At 30.6% G+C, this 17,131-nt stretch overlaps 1 protein-coding gene across 2 annotated transcripts in view; it reads right to left on the bottom strand.

The window, feature by feature from the left end:
* Window positions 1-17,131, bottom strand: part of NCAM2 (neural cell adhesion molecule 2) — a 395,919-nt gene that overhangs the window by 22,700 nt on the left and 356,088 nt on the right. The window contains exons 15-16 of one of the 2 annotated variants that reach the window (XM_036218501.1): window positions 10,705-10,885; window positions 3,638-4,144 (exon numbers count right to left, since the gene is read on the bottom strand). In XM_036218501.1, coding sequence (XP_036074394.1) covers window positions 4,038-4,144; window positions 10,705-10,885 — 288 coding nt within the window. In that variant the 3' untranslated portion in view covers window positions 3,638-4,037. Of the gene's footprint in view, window positions 1-3,637; window positions 4,145-10,704; window positions 10,886-17,131 lie in introns of those variants that run through there. The other variant, XM_036218500.1, reaches the window with a different exon arrangement.

Raw genomic sequence — 17,131 nt, forward strand, 5'->3', positions numbered from 1 at the left:
ATACGTATTTATATGTATATATACATGTATATATGTGTGCATGTGTATACATATCACAAATGATGAGATTTTAAATCTTACCCATGATTAACAAAAAAGGAATATAAGAAATACATCTTATTGATTCATGACCAAATATTGAGAGGGAGAAAGGGAGGGAGGGGAAGGGAGGAAATGTTAGAAAGAAAAAAATGAGAAGAGAAGATGAAAGAAAACATACCAAAATAAGAGAGCTTATTTACTTTGTACTTATTCAAATGTTATTTAAATGATATTAAATTATGTCTAGAGATTTGAACTGTAATAAAATGAGTAAAATGATACATTAGGTATGGCCTTAATGATCCTGTATCTTTATTTAAGCAAAATCATAATATGTAGCTAAAGAAAATTATAGATGATATTTAATTTAGTTAGTATCATAATAGATCATTTAGTTCTTAATGCTGCTAATATAATCAAAACCAGAGGTTGACATTTTCAGATAATTTTACATGACTATGAATATTTATTAATTAACTACTATAAACATTGTATCTAATATTAACTAATTTTTCTTGAAAGCTAGACCAAAACATTGTATTAGTGATATAAAAATCCATCTTGAATCACTAAAATCATTTGTAATTTTAATATTTGTGTAGGTATACCATATTAATAAATAGAAAAACTTTTCACGTATCGAGCAGTTCAATGAGATCCAAAAGTACATGATTTAATTCTCTCGTGCACACTACATCTTGTTGAATATAAATGAATAATCATAAACCTAGTTGTCCAGAGTGGAAACTACTGCGATATTTTGCTTATTTTGGTTTTAATTTTAAAAGAACTGCTGGATATGTAAAAAGTCAAAATTATTTGCAATGAAATTATTTGTATATGTATGTGTTTTACATATATAACTGAAGTCATGTATATATACATATATATATAAAATGTAAGTCCAATGTTTAAATTCTTATATTTATACATTTATTAATTTTAAACATTTGAGATATTTTAGGTTAAGAAAAAGATGAGACATTAAGAAAAATAAGGTAAGCCATTAAAAATTTCAATCTTGTCCATGTCTAGCAGTATGAATGGATATATGTGCATTGAATAATGGTTTTGAAACGAATATAATTGTAGAGTTTAAAATATATACTTATTCTCAGTGAAAAATAGTATTAGGAGAGGATCAAAAACATCAATTTTCCTAAGATTATCCTATGTAAGAAAAAATGTCATAGGAAAGAAGAATTTACTGCTATCTTCTGGATATATATGAATCATGGTACTGGTGGACCTTATAATTATCTGAAAAATAATTATTGAGTTTGGATTTGAGTAGCGAGACCAGTAAGACCAAATGATAAATGGAAGGGGGGGGGGGAAACTTGGAAAGAGTAGGGAAGAGTAAAAGGATATATCGAGGTTTACATAAAAAATTTATCCTGATATTCCACATGCAGATAACAGTAATCATGAATAAGCAGCCTAGATTTGTAACTGGTGTAATATGGTCAAAAAACTTTTGAAATGATTTAACATTTAAAGATATGAAATACACATCAATAGACATAGGCACATATTTCTGATTATATATAATAATGATTAACACAAAACTCACCTTACACACAAATTCATATTTATACATTTTCAGACAGTTTTTTATTTAAAAATCCACTGGATGAAAAAAATCATTGGATAAAACTATTTAAAATAAGTTAAATTTTAAGTCTTCTTATCAATAATCACATTTATTTAGACCTACAGATAGATATCGATTAGACAAAAATTATTGTCAGATTTTATGAATGCAAACAACAAAATTAAAGCTCAGATAGAAAAAAGATAATTCAGAAACACTTACATATTACTAATTTTCTTTTTACAATCTCTACAGTCTCATTTATTGAAATGTGATAGCTATATTGTTTAGCACAGAGCCTATTATTTTAAGATGTCTGAGAATATTTTTAAAGAATTTATGCATATCTCAGAGCTGTAAAATAACTATTCATCTAAGAATAAAATTTGGCCAAATGATAGATTGCTTATTAGTTTCAAGATTAACAACTTGATTCATACTTAGATTTTAAATGAACAACTCATTAAAATTCTGCTAAGATAGAATTTTTATTTTAAGTTATTTTCTGAACTGTTATAATGTCAGTCTAGGTGTCATGTATATCTGACTTTGAGTGTTCTTCATATCACTGTTGGTGATCTTAAATTATAGAATATAAAATTTCAAAAAAAAAATCAACTGTTATCTTACTAAAGACATATTCCATGTTCTCCATAAAAGTATTTTGTAATCATATACTAAGTCAAAGTAATTTCTACATGACTTTCTTGTGGAAATATTTATAATTTATTAGAAAGGTCCAGTGGTTATAATGAATGAGAAAAAATTGTTCCTGGGAGTGTTATTGGAACTTCTATTTTCCCAACACTTGCTATGTACTAGTAATCAACGTATCTACATGTCTTATCCAAACTCAGACATCATGAAATATGTTATACAATTATAATCAATTCTTTAATAAACAAAACATTGGTTGTGGTGATTTTTGAAACATTACTGATAAATAGATCAAAGACTCATAATGCAAATCCCTTTGTCTCAATAAGGGAGAAATGAGGGGAACAGAAGTGTGCTTAATCACTTCTATATTCTACAGGTCTGTTGCTATTTTAGAACAAAGAAGGACAGCAGCAAAAAGCAAAGAGTTTGGAAAAGATAATTTAAACACGATACTAAAGGCAAGTCTAGTCTTAGATCTTACATGATAGAATATGGTAGGTATTCTTTAGAGAAACAGAGAAAACTTTCACACAACAAAATAATTTTTGATGAATGAGCCTCAAAGCCTAGATCTGATAATTTGATTTTACCATGTAAGGTATGGTCACTCTTGGGAATATATGTAAATCTGATTGTTTCCAAATTGTCCTGAATAGTAGCAAGAATCACTTGCTAGAATGTAGTTGGGAGTGAAAAACACAAAGTGCCATTTTTTCATTTAACAATGAATGTGAATAATAAAACGAAAATCATTACTCATGCTACTCCCTCAAACCCAGCTCCCTTTAAAAGATGGAATCTAATAACAGCTCCTTCTCATCTTTATTTTATCTTCTTGAAAGTTGTAGCTATAATACTTACTTCTCTCTGATCCTTGCAAAGTAATTGACACTTAGGTATCCATGAAAATGTAATAAATTAGTATACAGTCATCAGAACATTAATATTGGACGTGAACTCAAAATACAATCCAAGTCTAGTGAGCAAGATGCAACTTTTTAAATATATTCAAATTAAATGTATCATTTACTGTGGGGCAATTACATAGAGATAATTTAACTAAAAAAAAAAAAGGCTGGATATTTTTTCATTAATGTTCGAATTTAAAAGAAGAAACTCTGTTTCACTTTTATTCCTTATGAAATTTAAGAACAATAAAAGGAAAACAGGCAGCCACAATAGGGGTACATTTATATATTATATAATATAATAAAAGTTATCAGGTCTATTTTTTATATAAATGGTAAATACCATGAGATATTATATTCTTTAAATTGGATACTTACATTTAAAATAATAACAATTAAAACCAATATAATAGATCCACAATTCTACATAATAAAATTACTAATTATGCAATGTATGGCCATGGATATTGAGTTATATTTGCAAAATAATCATATGAAAGATTAGATGTAGCAAATGCTTAAGTTACAAGTAAAGTGACATGATATTGAACAAGGTCAACTTTAGAAATTAAAGGAAACTTTAGAATGAAGCAAGTTATGCAGTGAACTGATACTCGAAAGAAACAACACTGATTCAATTACTTTCAGTGATTTTCTGACAAATTATGCACTTATAGGTTGACAATTCGGGGAAGGGAGAACAGGCTAATTGTTTATGAGTGAATATACATGCATGATTAGTTGGGCCTTAGAAAATCTTTCAATATAATTTTAGATTAGTTTTATAAATTTGCAGGGCGTAAAAGGAAACATCTTATGATACAACAATCACATTAAAACATGCAAGACAAACTTATGGCTATAATAAAAGAAAACCCGGCAGCATTCAGCTGCCATGACTGGCTTCCATTTTCACCTTTATTCGCTTCACAGCATTTATCTGCATAATGAAAATTGTTTTGAAAATAGGATAAGGATAAAATAATTAAGGAAAAAAGAGCAGTTAAAAACATGAGAATAAAGGAAAAGAAAAAAAGTGACAGTAGGAAAGAAAAAAAGAGAAAATAATTAATGCAAGATTTACACAAAGCCACTACCAATTATTTTGACACAAGTTTAAGAATGGTAAAAATCTTTTATAAATAATTTCTAAATAATTGCCACATATTAAAAACACAGCTGAGGCTCAATATTAATAATATTTATTTCATATAACTTATATATTGGTTATATCATTGATTGTCCAAATGTGAACACCATTTTTTTTTTCAATTAGAGTTGATGGTCAATATTATTTTATATTAGTTTCAGGTGTACGACATAGTGGTTAGACATTTATATAATTTACAAAGTGATCCCCCTGATTAGTCTTGCACCCATCTGGCACTATACAGAGTTATCACAATATAATTGACTATATTCTCTGTGCAGCACTTTACATCCCTGGAATTATTTTGTAACTACCGATTTCTACTTCTTAATCCCTCCATTTATTTCATCCACCCACCAAACCCCTCCCATCTGGCACCTATCAGTTTGTTCTCTGTATCTATGAGTCTGTTTCTGTTTTGTTTGTTTGTTTTATTCTTTAGATTCCACCTATAAGTGAGATCATATGGTATTTTTCTTTCTCTGGCTGACTTGCTTTACTTGGCATACTTAATTATTCTATAATGAATATACAATTTATCAGAGAAGAGTCACCAGTCATTTCACTGTGCTATTCGTAAATTCAAAGTGCTATTTCAAACATGAGCTCATCCTATTCTGGAATGCTTATGGGCTTTTTTTCTTTTTTCTTTTTTGGCTACAATGATTTCTTAGAAAATATACTTAATAAAAGTGGTCATATTTTTAATAGTGAATAAACTACCAAGATATATGGGAAAATTACATATCCACACAATACAAATTTACAAAAATAATAGAAGCAAAGAGCATTGATTCAACCGGCCAAAGGCTCACTTTAGGCTTATGTCATTTTACCTCATTAAAAATAATTTTGAGAACCAAAGATCATAAAAATAATTTATAGATTAAGTTTTTCATTATATACTAAACCAAAGAAATGTTTTGCATGTAGTAATTATATTTAGATTTGACTGAGATTTCCTATCTAGTTAAAATGAAGTTTTCCACAAATAAATGAATTTCAATTTCAACAGTTTTAGAATTTCTCTAATTTGTATTCTAAAAATATCATAAATTTAACCTTAAGAAAATATTTTAGTATTAGCCATGCACTTGAATGTTGTTTTCTGTTCATGTTGTGTTATTCACAGATGAAAGGGTATACTATTGCTGCTTGGAACAAGAATGAATGTCATCAAAATACTTTTACATTATATTTTATTAAAAGTATAATAAAAAAATCCCAGAAAAATACAAATTAACTGATAAATATTAGCAACTTATTATTGGTGGTGATTTATATCATATCTTTGTTAGCTTATTGAATTTGAAGAACTCTCACGGATAGATCTTACATGCTTGGTTTCACAAAGTAGAATTATTTTACCAGTGGATGTTAAGAATGTATGATGGAATTATTTGTCACCAAATTATATTGATAGCCAATGCTAAAATTAGACATGTCTTCAATTTCTAGTAGCAAGAGACAATAAATAAGCAATTAACAAAAGATGGTAAGGTGTTTCTTTTGTTAAAACAATTTTAAAATGTTGTAAGTCAAAAGAAATGGTGGAAAGTGTTTTCCAAAATAAATTTATTTCCAAGGACTTTTTAAAACATTAGCATATATGCAATCTACCAAGCTAGCAGTATTTTTAGTCATTTAAAATTATAGAACAAATCAATAAATGCCATTTTACCAGCCTCTAGTTCCATTGATAGTTTTGAAATCATTGTATAGGAATTAATTTGTCATAACTATACAATATTATCATTGTTTTTAAGTTAAAATGAGTTGGAATTATGCTGCTTGAATATTCCTAAAGGGAATATATCATAAATTTGAACAGTATTTCTATGTAAATCCAAAACATATCTTTCAAAATAAACACATCTTTAGTGAGAATGAGAAAGTATTAATCCCTAAGTACATTTTTAATCAGCATCATATATTGGGGAGAAACAGTATACGCTGAGATACATATACAGAAAAGCCATGATTATCATTAGAATATATGAAAGTAAGGTGAGCATATTTTAAAAAATAGTTCTTTAGTCCAAAAAAATAAATGTACTCTAGATTTAGCCCATTGCTTACAAAAAATTAAATATATTTGAATGTACACAAGTAATGGGGTTTTTAACTCAAAAGTCCATAAACTTTATTTGAATAGTCTACAGTGCATGCTATACAAATAAAACAAAACAAAAAGAAACAAAAAAATACTAAATTAACTTTAAACTCTGTATATTCTTAAATTAAATAAAAAAGACAATATCTGCTAGTTTATTATAGATGATGTTTCAGGTATGAGTTTGAATTGATCATATTTATTTAAAAATGAAATAAACTATATGAGTATGATAAAAGCATATAGTTTTTTTCTTATTTTGCAATCCATAATTTTAATTCCATAGAATATTGAGTGTTTAAAGGCTCCCAAATTCACCATCATTCATAACAGCTTTTAAAGTTGCCCCAAGAAATCTTTTAGAGTGAAATCTACAGTTTTTGAATTATAATGGCTTATCTTGAATGTGGCTTTCCATGAGACCTTAGCAGTCAGTGGATTCAATCGCAGCAAATTAGACATTAGTTTGTATTATTTTTATAGATAAAATAAGTATCTTATCCTCCCTCCCCTCCACCCCCCACCCTCACCCCACCATTTCCAGTAAGCTGTTCTAGCTTTGTATCAACTACACAGTTTAGCGGAGATGAATTCTATCTTCTACCTTCTCAGATAGCTTTGTCTGTGCATCTGTATGTCTGACTTCCCCTTGACAGCTTTGTCTGTTGCATCTGCAGTAAAACACACTGTAACATTTTTCATCATAAAAGTCCTTAGAACACTATTATTTTCTCTGCTCACCTTCATAGCAAAGCTATGAAAGTTTTAAATAAACTTGAAGACTAAACCTGCCAACCTCACACACAAACCAAAGCCCATTCCTCCTTCATTTCTCTCCCAACCACTTCAGTAAAGCTGGATGTAATAAGGACACTTCGAAAACTCTTTCGATTAAGTTCCATTGACCTCTCAGCAGCATTTGAAGTGTCAAATGCAACTTAAACCTTTTCTTCTTAAGACATGACTCTCTCTTAACTTCCAAGATATAAGAGTCACACGATTTTCCAGCAACTCTACATCTTATTCTCCAGTACTGAAGAGGGGGTGGTGGTTTCCTCTTCCTGTAAAATATTATGGTTTCTTAGAACAAAGTTCTTAACCCTCTGCACTTAAGTAACTCAAGAAACTCTCCTTGAACTTCTATGCTGTGCCAGTCACCCTCTTAGTACCAGGGGAAACAACTTAGTACTGCAGACATCAACTCCTTTCCATAGAACTTAGGCGTTGGCCATTGTGTGGTTTTACCCTCACCCAGGCTTCAAACACCATTCACTGGTAAGCTGACAATGTCATAATATGTTTCCAAAACATGGATTTTTCATCCCCATACACACGTATGTAACTACTGTTTGACTTTCCAAACTTCATGGATACCAGACTTATCTTATTTAATCCTCATTCTCCAAATCCAAAATTCTTTGCCCTGAGAAATGATGCCTGCCAATGATGTGTTCAGCTGTTCAAGCAAGACACTCAAAAGTCATCGATATCTACTGAACCCAATCTGTTACACAAGCAGGTGGGTCTACATCTACAATGGGCCTGGAATTTATTCATTGTTTTCTTTTCCTACTTCTCTTACTTTTTTTCCAAGCATTTCTATTTACCCATGTCTTGCTTGTACCCAGATGAGTAGGAGTAATCTGTCTACAAGGTCTATCTATTAATATAACTTCCCTTCTTCAGATGCATTCTTACTAGGTTTAGGAATTGTTTTAAAATTATTTACATGGTTTTTAAAAGACTCTGGATTGTCTGGGTTGCAGGTCCCTCTGTACCCTCATCTTTGTTCACATACCTCCAGGCTCTCTTCTAGACATGATCTTTCTAGTCTAAAGCAGATCAATTTCTTCCTCTTCTCAGAGATTTCTTCCATATAATACACTTTCTATGGAAGGTTTGTTCCCTACAAGTTTCTTTTGGAAAATTACCTTCTAAGGGAAGCTTTCCCTAACCTCCAACTTACCAATATAAGTTAGGTACCCTTGCCAACCCCCCTCATGGCAGCATACTGCACCAGCATATCTCTTAGTTGTAATTATTCAGTGGCTATTCTGACTCTTATTTAAAGCCTATCTTCCCTACTAGATGGTAAAGTCCTTGAAGGGAGAGGCCAGTTCTGTATTTTTCACAGATAATTCCTGTACTCATCTCACTACTTGTTACACAGCAAGATCTCAATAAATAACCGGAATAAGTAAATGAATAAACCTTAACATTGCAAAATCAGAAGAAACTAGCTTAGAGATGAGAAAATGCATTTCAAGAGAAATTAAGTGACAAGAGCAAAACTGAAACTATAAACCAGAATTCTGTCCATTTCCCTTGTTGGTACTGCCCAGGAGCTCACTTTCCAAAATTGAAACAAACAATAAAAATGCTTTTACAGTAAATGCATTATAGAATACCTTCATTATTTTTGTGCCTTTACGTATATTATTTTTCATTTATTTATCTTTTTGTCTATACTTGTTGGTTTCATTAACAATTTCTTATAAATATAGGGACTTTGGGAGTATAACATAAACTAACCTGCTTGAAATCTATTTTTTTTTTACAGTTTGTGCTTTACCTATGAAATGTTATTAAAATGTTGCCTTCTTCTTCATAAAACTAATTTTTATCCTGATAAAAATAATTATTTCCTCCAAATATAGAAGCTAACTTAAAGATTTAGAAAGATGAAGTACACTGTTATAATCCTCCTTTGAAGATCCTGACTCAGATTAAGAATCACATTTATATCATGTTCTTGATGTCTGCACAGAGGATAATTACTATAAACATAACACGTTATAATTTTAGAGGCAGTTATTGATGTTCAAACTCATAGGGGCAATGAACTCGATAGTACATTCAACCATTCTTATTTAACTATACCATCTTGTAAGGGGATTAGGTTCATCATGTGACTTAAAGTAGCTCTGACCTTGGACATATACTTTACACTCTCAAAATTATATCTGCAAAATGAAGACAACTCTTTGTTGTTCAACTCCATTTAAGAATAAAATGAAGTAATGAAAGGAGAACTTTTTGTACATTTTAAAAAATGCCATTACAATATAAGATATCCATGGTATTTCTAGATGCTCCTTTCTACTTCAAATTATAATTGGAAGCACTTAATAATTAATATTAGCAATAAAAAAACATAATAGCAATTACTTTTAAGTCATATAACCAGTATGATTTTATACTGTAATTACTTTTTAATAGAAAGATTAATTGTGTAAAGCTGCTTTCAATTTTGCAAAACTGATGTACAATATAACAAAATCATAATGAGATTAATATCAATTTGAAATTACAAGAGAGTTAAATAGCATGACCGAACTATCAAATTTTATTTTTTCTAGTTTCAAAAATGTTCTATAACGATATCGATATTCTATTATAATATGATAAGCCACACTTATGAATATGCAGCTCTCATTATTCACTATATATGTATCTATCAAGAGTATATATGTTTATACATATATATGTAAAATTTATCATCAAATATTAAATATGATATTTAAAGGGACAGTAAATGTTAAAATATGTCCAATATGACAAATCACTAACAGCTAAATATAACTGTGAATCAAAATAAATTCTTGCATCTTTACCTCTGTAGCATGTAACCTGAAAAATATTTTCATATCCTTGCTGTGAACTTTAATAATAGCATGAGCATAAAATGACATAAACACTGTTACCTATCAAGGGTAGAACCTACCGGTGTGCTGTGAACACTGATTCAAAGTGTCCTGCAACATTGCGAGTCTCCTTAAAACTCTAGTTACAGTTCTTTCTGAGGCTGTGTCTGTGGCTGTTTCTGCCTCACTGTATCATTGATTTTATGTTTCCAAAATCAACTTGCTTAGTCAGGCATAGATGGGCTCCTCATTATTTTGGGGCACATCTTCCCAGAAACTGAGGACCAACTCCATGTCTTTGTCAGAGAAGTTGTCTTCTCTGAAAAGTTTCTGGTCTCAACAGAAGATTTTCATGTTGATATTCAAGTCACTCTTAACTTCCATTCTTGCCCTCTGCCCATCCTCTCTCCCCATCACTTTGGCAAGGAAGACTGAGATTTCAGTAAGACATGTCATAAGAATCATGATTAGAACCTAGAATTTACACTTTTTTCTATAAAATTTTGTCTCGAATATTAAAGTGCAATCCAGAGAGATTATAAAGATGACATCATGTTCATTTTCAGCCTCAGGGAGTGTCAAGTTTTGCTTACCTTTAATAATGTTGGGCTTTGGTGGCATGCTGAACTCATAGACTGTCGGTTCTGAATATCCCAATCTGTTGGCAGCTGTAATTTGAACTTCGTACCCCATTGTCCATTGTAAATGCTCCAAAATAATGTGGTCTTTATTTCCCTGCACTTTTTTCTCTAGCCACTGGTCTTCTTTATCTTTCTGTAAAGGCAATACGAATATATATATTTTGTGACTATCCATTCACTAAAGTTGTGATTAAAAAAAATTATTTTGAGATGGAACAGGTGGTTTTATTAATATTGAAAAAGAATTTTGTTTTTCATCCGCAGGGATAAATGAAGTTGCTAAGTCAATGAAGTCATTTCTAAGACTTTTCTATAAAAAATGTTATGTTTTTATATTAGTCAGAGAATGATTAGGTTATAATAATCTCTGATGATTCAGTGCTTGATAATTCACTTTCACTAATATTAAAAAAAATTCACATATATGTTTGTTGTTTGGCCACTTCATTGATTATTAATAATTATGTGAACAGTAAAAATGGAATATGATATATAGAAAAAGTCTAAATATCTATTAAAATAATTGTCAGGTACTATTGTTTAAGATTTGGGCAGGAATAAAGTGTCTTGCAAAGAAAGTTTGGATATTTTTTATAGATTTAAATTGTCAGCAGCATTTTCTATTATGACGATATTTTTTCACTATAATTTCAAAGCTCAATTTCTCAGAGGTGTAATTATAAACAAATTGTAGCCTAGTCATAGAGATAGATGATTGATAGATAGATAGATGAGATAGATAATAGATAGAGAGACAGATAGATAGATAATAGACAGACAGACAGACTAATTTTTTTTTTTTTTTTTTTTTTTTTTTTACCTCAGAGCTCAGCCCAATATTACTTTGTGTCGAGCCAATATTTTGGCTATAAATAAAGAATAACAAAGTTTTCTCCATTTATTTTCTAAAATCAAATTCTAGAGGTTAAATTCATTATTGCATTAAACTGATGATTATAGCTTTGATACCATGCTATTATTCTCTCTTCCTATTTAATTATTTTTGATTACATAGGACTTATATTACCAAAAAAAAAAAAAAAAAAACCTGTTTGGACTGTTTTTGTTATTTCATCTAAAACTGAAGATATTAGCAATTCTAATGAAGCCATGGGTTTTGCACATATACTTAAAGTTATAGGGATTTCCTCTGCTTTTTTTTTGGAACTTAGAAATATATTAATTTATTATAGTCTAGACTGTTGTCTAGAATTTAAGGTGTTATGAGGTATACTGAAAAAGCTGTTGGTAAACAGAACATTTGGGCCAGAGAGCTTGTGACTTGTCTAAGTCATTAAATGACTAGTAAAGTTAAGAAAGGAAACTAGATGTACTTTTGAAACGCTTAGGCTACCTGTACCAGTCACCATTTTTCTAACACGCTCTTTCTTCGTCAGTTTCTTCATCAATTATTCATTCAGCCCTTTTAGGGTAGTGAGACTATTATAGAACTATGAACACAACAGTAAATAAGATTTGTGCAATATCCTCATCTTGGAGTTTACAAACCAGCGCAGATGAAAAACACAAATGCTTTAAAAAAAACCAGAGGGTGCTTGGGGTATGTGTAACAGGGAGACCCAATGAGTCCAAGCGCCAGGAAGGTTTGCTCAGAAGAAGTGATGTCATGCTTACTGGAATAATAAGCTCCAGTGCCATTCTACTTTTCATTCATCCTAAACTAGTTAATGAAAAGAAAGTGTGATTCCTTCACAGAAGTTTAGAACCAAAAATAAACACAATGATTGAAAACCTCAGAAAGATGCACAACCACTGGGAGATGTAAAAACAGATACCGCGGGTTTCTTGTTTTAAGTAAGTGTAAAAACATTTCATAGATATTGACCAAAAGAAAAAAAGCTTAAAAAAAAACTCTATCTGAAAATAAATTTAGACAAAATATATGATATGATATGTAATATATATACATATATGTGTATATACACATGTGTATATAGACACAATAAAATACATGTAGCATATAAATACTGGATATGTACCACATGGAGGAGGTGAGGAGACTGAAGAGCTAGATAAGACAGGGGCTACACAAAGCAGTAGAGTTGTCCCTGTAGCCTCCCTGTCACTCTACTAATTCAATAAGTTCTATGTAACTATGAAGTTATTGGTGACAGTAACTATTTTTGTGGAAATCCAGAGTTGAGTTTTGCTTTGGATCTGAGCAGAGATGTGGGTGAAAGAGTCAGATAATAAGCCAACAGCTGAGATCTGGATTACCCAAGGATACAATTTATTCTTCAGAGGGAAGGATAGTCTCCATGTTCTTCAGACAATTTTCCAAAAATACTATTTCTGAGAACCGAGCATTTGAGGTTAAACTTCCTGACAAGCACAAGACAATCAGACAGTCTCTCTTCTGAAATACCAATCATTTAACTCTTAATTGTTGAAGCTCTTAGCATGATAAATGAAAAGCCCCTCCATCATTTTAGATAGTTGGACTGATATCATAAAAAACCAAAGGGATTTTCCCCAATTTAAATCAATTTCATTTTCCATTTAACATTAGACAAGGAGGTTTTTTAATCCCCTAATTGCTATTCCCAGGGAACAGAAAAAAATTAAAGTGGGTGTTCCCAAATACTCCCCTAGGCATCAAAATCTCAATTATGCATTTGTAGAGTGCCTAATTCACAGAATTTAAATGCCTTGGGAATGATTTAAGATAATCTAGTTGCAAAAATGTTCCCCTAGGTATCTTAATGAGATGATTTGCTGAATAGGGCTATTATTAATAAGCCAATTAAATGTTGAAGGGCAGCTACTGAAAGAAAAATGGTCATTTTGCTTTGATGTAGTTTATCTTAAGCAATCCTTTTTATCAGAAAATAGATAGCAAGGCTATATGACAGTCAAGGACACTCAACAATTTTTTTTCCAAAAACATAATATCAGTGTATAGGTAAAAAAAAAGTGTTATAATTTGGATAAAGTAGAGGAAAAGTGGAGGGGGTCTTGGTATTTTTTATTTATAAAGCGCTCCTTGACTGTTTATATTTATAATAAGAAATAAGTAATACACAAACTTTCCTCTCAAAGCTTTATGAAATATACTGACAACATCATTTTAAACAAAAAGTGAATATTATTAAAAGAGAGAATGATAGAGGAGATAAGCTCATACAGCTAGGTGAATGTTAAGGTTCTTGTGAATCCCCTGTATTATGATTTATGAATTTATGTTTCCATGTGAGACAGTTCCTGATTCCTGGATTTCTTGGTAGCATGTTTGACCTTACAGAAGGCTCCAGAATTCTCTAAAGCTCTGTTTGCTACTCTGAATGGGAGAGAAATGATTTAGCAATCTGTATAACATAGATACACAACACAAATCTTCCACCATGATTTGGAAAGATGAAAAGTTTAAGTTTTTAGTAGAGTTTAAATTTGAATATCTTTTTCTTATTATAATCAATTTGAATTGCCTGTGTTTCACATAAAACTCTGTAAACTGGGTCCCACTTAATTTCCATCATCCACATACTTCTTTAGGGGAAAAAATCTGATGTTCCAATTTATGATCTTCTGTGTTCTCATAAGCCATAAAAATTTACACAGTATAAGTTTTTGCTCCTTTGTATTCATTATTTCTTATGTTTATTAATCTAGTTATAGGAATATTTATAATTATACAACATAGACTAACTTATTCATTGATTCATTGCATTTATTCATTCAGAGAACAAATAGTCTATTTGATAGTATTGATACAAGGTTGAATAAAACTTATCTTAAAAGCAGCAAAGAAAAATTACCAAATAGCTTAGGACTCTAATGTTTTTATAGCTATTCAGTGTTTAAAAATATTTCAACTGATGGTTTAAACTGATGGTTCTAAACAAATTTCAATGTGTTTAAACTGATGGTTCGAAACAAATTTCAATGTGCACACCTAAACATAATTATCTAGAAAATAAGTTCTCTTAACAACAAAAACTTAGTTTTACTCATTCATTCCTTTAATACTCTTTTCAAAATTACCTTTTCTTTTTCCATGACAACTGAATATAACCTCTACATAGTGTAAGAAGTTCAATTAAGAAAAATAATCATAAGCTAGAGCACTGTTGCTACTCCCTAGAGTACTTTATTTACAACTGATTTTAAGCTACTAATTTTTGTTTAGTCCTTCTTTGCTCTGGAAACTTATTTAATGTGTCAACAGTAAGTGATAGTTATGATCCCACAGCTATCACCAAATTAGAAAGAAAACAGTGAAAACCTCATGGAAATATATATAAAAAAAAAAACACTTACTAAATTATATATTTATATGGACACTATAATACAAATCAAATATAAAATATTCCACACACAGAATAATTTATTTTTCCATACACATTCTGATATTAGTAAACTGTCTTTATTCTACAAAATACATGGTTTAATCTTACTGATTTATTGCTAGAGATATTAATTTTCATAAAGGGTCCAGAGAGACATCGAATTCAGCCTTTATACTATAGTTCTGTCCTACCAAACTCTTTCTTCTCAATGGGTGACTAGAAAAAGTTGTGTGCTCTATCTACTGCAGGATAACAGAATAATTTGTTTTTCCAGGTTGAAATCTATAGGAAGTTACACATTCTCCATATTAGTATAGGATTAGTCTTCTCTTTTTTCCAGAGAAATGAGGGTTTAGTAAATTCAGTGTCTGTGCTGGAAATCAACCTTCATACAAGGAATATAATTTCTCATTTTACTTGTTCCTGGATTATAAAACATACCATCCTATGCACAGGGATGTTAAGGGATAATGTCAAAGAAGCAAACAAGTGAAAATCGTGAAAATCATAAGGGTGTTTTCCTTTCTGTTATTTTTCCCCCTATGGATTATTATCCAATGAAAAATATATTGAATATGGCTAGATAACTTTTCCACATTATTCAGTTGTACTTTTATATTGCTGCAGATTTCAGGCAGTTTGAGAAACTAATGGGTAAAGTGGCTTGGAATCACATGAAGAGAACAGACGACTAAGAACCTTTTCATAACAGTAGTTAATATTTTAACATGAGTGTAAATATCAAGGCAAATGCTGCTGTAAATATTTAGCCACCAGATCTTCCGAAACATGAACGTTTTTTAAACGTGAATAAATAAAATGTTGACCAAAAAACCATGAAAAAATTAGTTTTTCCCAAGGTCAGGAACTGTTTGACCTATTAATATAACTTTATATTGAACCACGGAATTTCCAATTAGACCTACAAAGCTTAATGTTTGCAGGATGGAGGAGGTGGAGAAAGGAGATAAAGAAAAAAAAATAAAATAAAAGAACAGTGATATGGAGATTATTTTAGTGCACTGGAGTAGAAGGCATATCATTAAATCATATGGTAAAGATAAAGTGAATCAGAATGCCTACATTTGTAAGCACAGGAGCTAAGCATTTGAGATGAAATGGGAGAGTAGCTGAGGGGTCAATATTACATCCATAGGCAGACTTCAATTGAGCTCTTACTGCTGCAAAACTGTGTTTAGACTATAATGTCTTACATTCTGGTATCTATTCTTCATCACCACCAAATCACCAAAATTGTGTAAGATTTAGTTTGCCTGTTAAAATGTGAACAAATATCACTTTATGTTTGATTAATTATAAAAGTATTTTTTAAGTCTACCAGAATGAGAAATGATTTCTTTTCACTACAAAGGGTGGTAAGAAATTACTTTTACAAATCTGGCAATAGGAGCATAAAATTCTACTATTAAAACAATGTCCCCTGTTAAAATGCTTGTAGCTCTGAGAGTAGTGACATGGTAATTGATTATCATATCAGTCAATTATAGCTTCCCTTGAAAACTGATCATTTTCATTATGGTAAGCTAAATCTGCTGGCAGTTTGACCTTGGAATTTCATTTTCCAGAACTGTGAGAAAATATTATATTTCTGTTGTTTCAGCTACTCAGTCTATGGCATTTTGTTATGGCAGCTCTAGTGACTAAGATAGTCATTAAGATAATAAAGATAATTCCATTAAGAATTGTGGCAGACTACGCTGTTAGGCTGACCCAACTCCCAAGTATAACTACCTTTCATTTAGGGCTGGTCATGAGACATAATTCTATCTAATGAGACATAATTTAATTCTGCTAGGTGAGGTTTATAGAAAACCTGTACAGTACTGCTGAAAAAAGGGAAAAAAAGACACAAATTCAGCTTAAACAAGCTATTGTCCCTTTTCTTTCCATTCTCTTCATATTCTGAAGGTGGATCTTAGGAACACAGATATTCTAGATGAAGACAAAAGCCAACATGCTGAGAATGAAAGAATATAAAGAAAAACCCTTTAGATGTGTGACTATGTTGCTAACATGTTTCTCTAGCCCTGGATTGTCTTAACATATACATG

The sequence above is a fragment of the Rousettus aegyptiacus genome, unplaced genomic scaffold (assembly GCF_014176215.1).
Source record: "Rousettus aegyptiacus isolate mRouAeg1 unplaced genomic scaffold, mRouAeg1.p scaffold_m13_p_4, whole genome shotgun sequence".
NCBI lineage: Eukaryota > Metazoa > Chordata > Mammalia > Chiroptera > Pteropodidae > Rousettus > Rousettus aegyptiacus.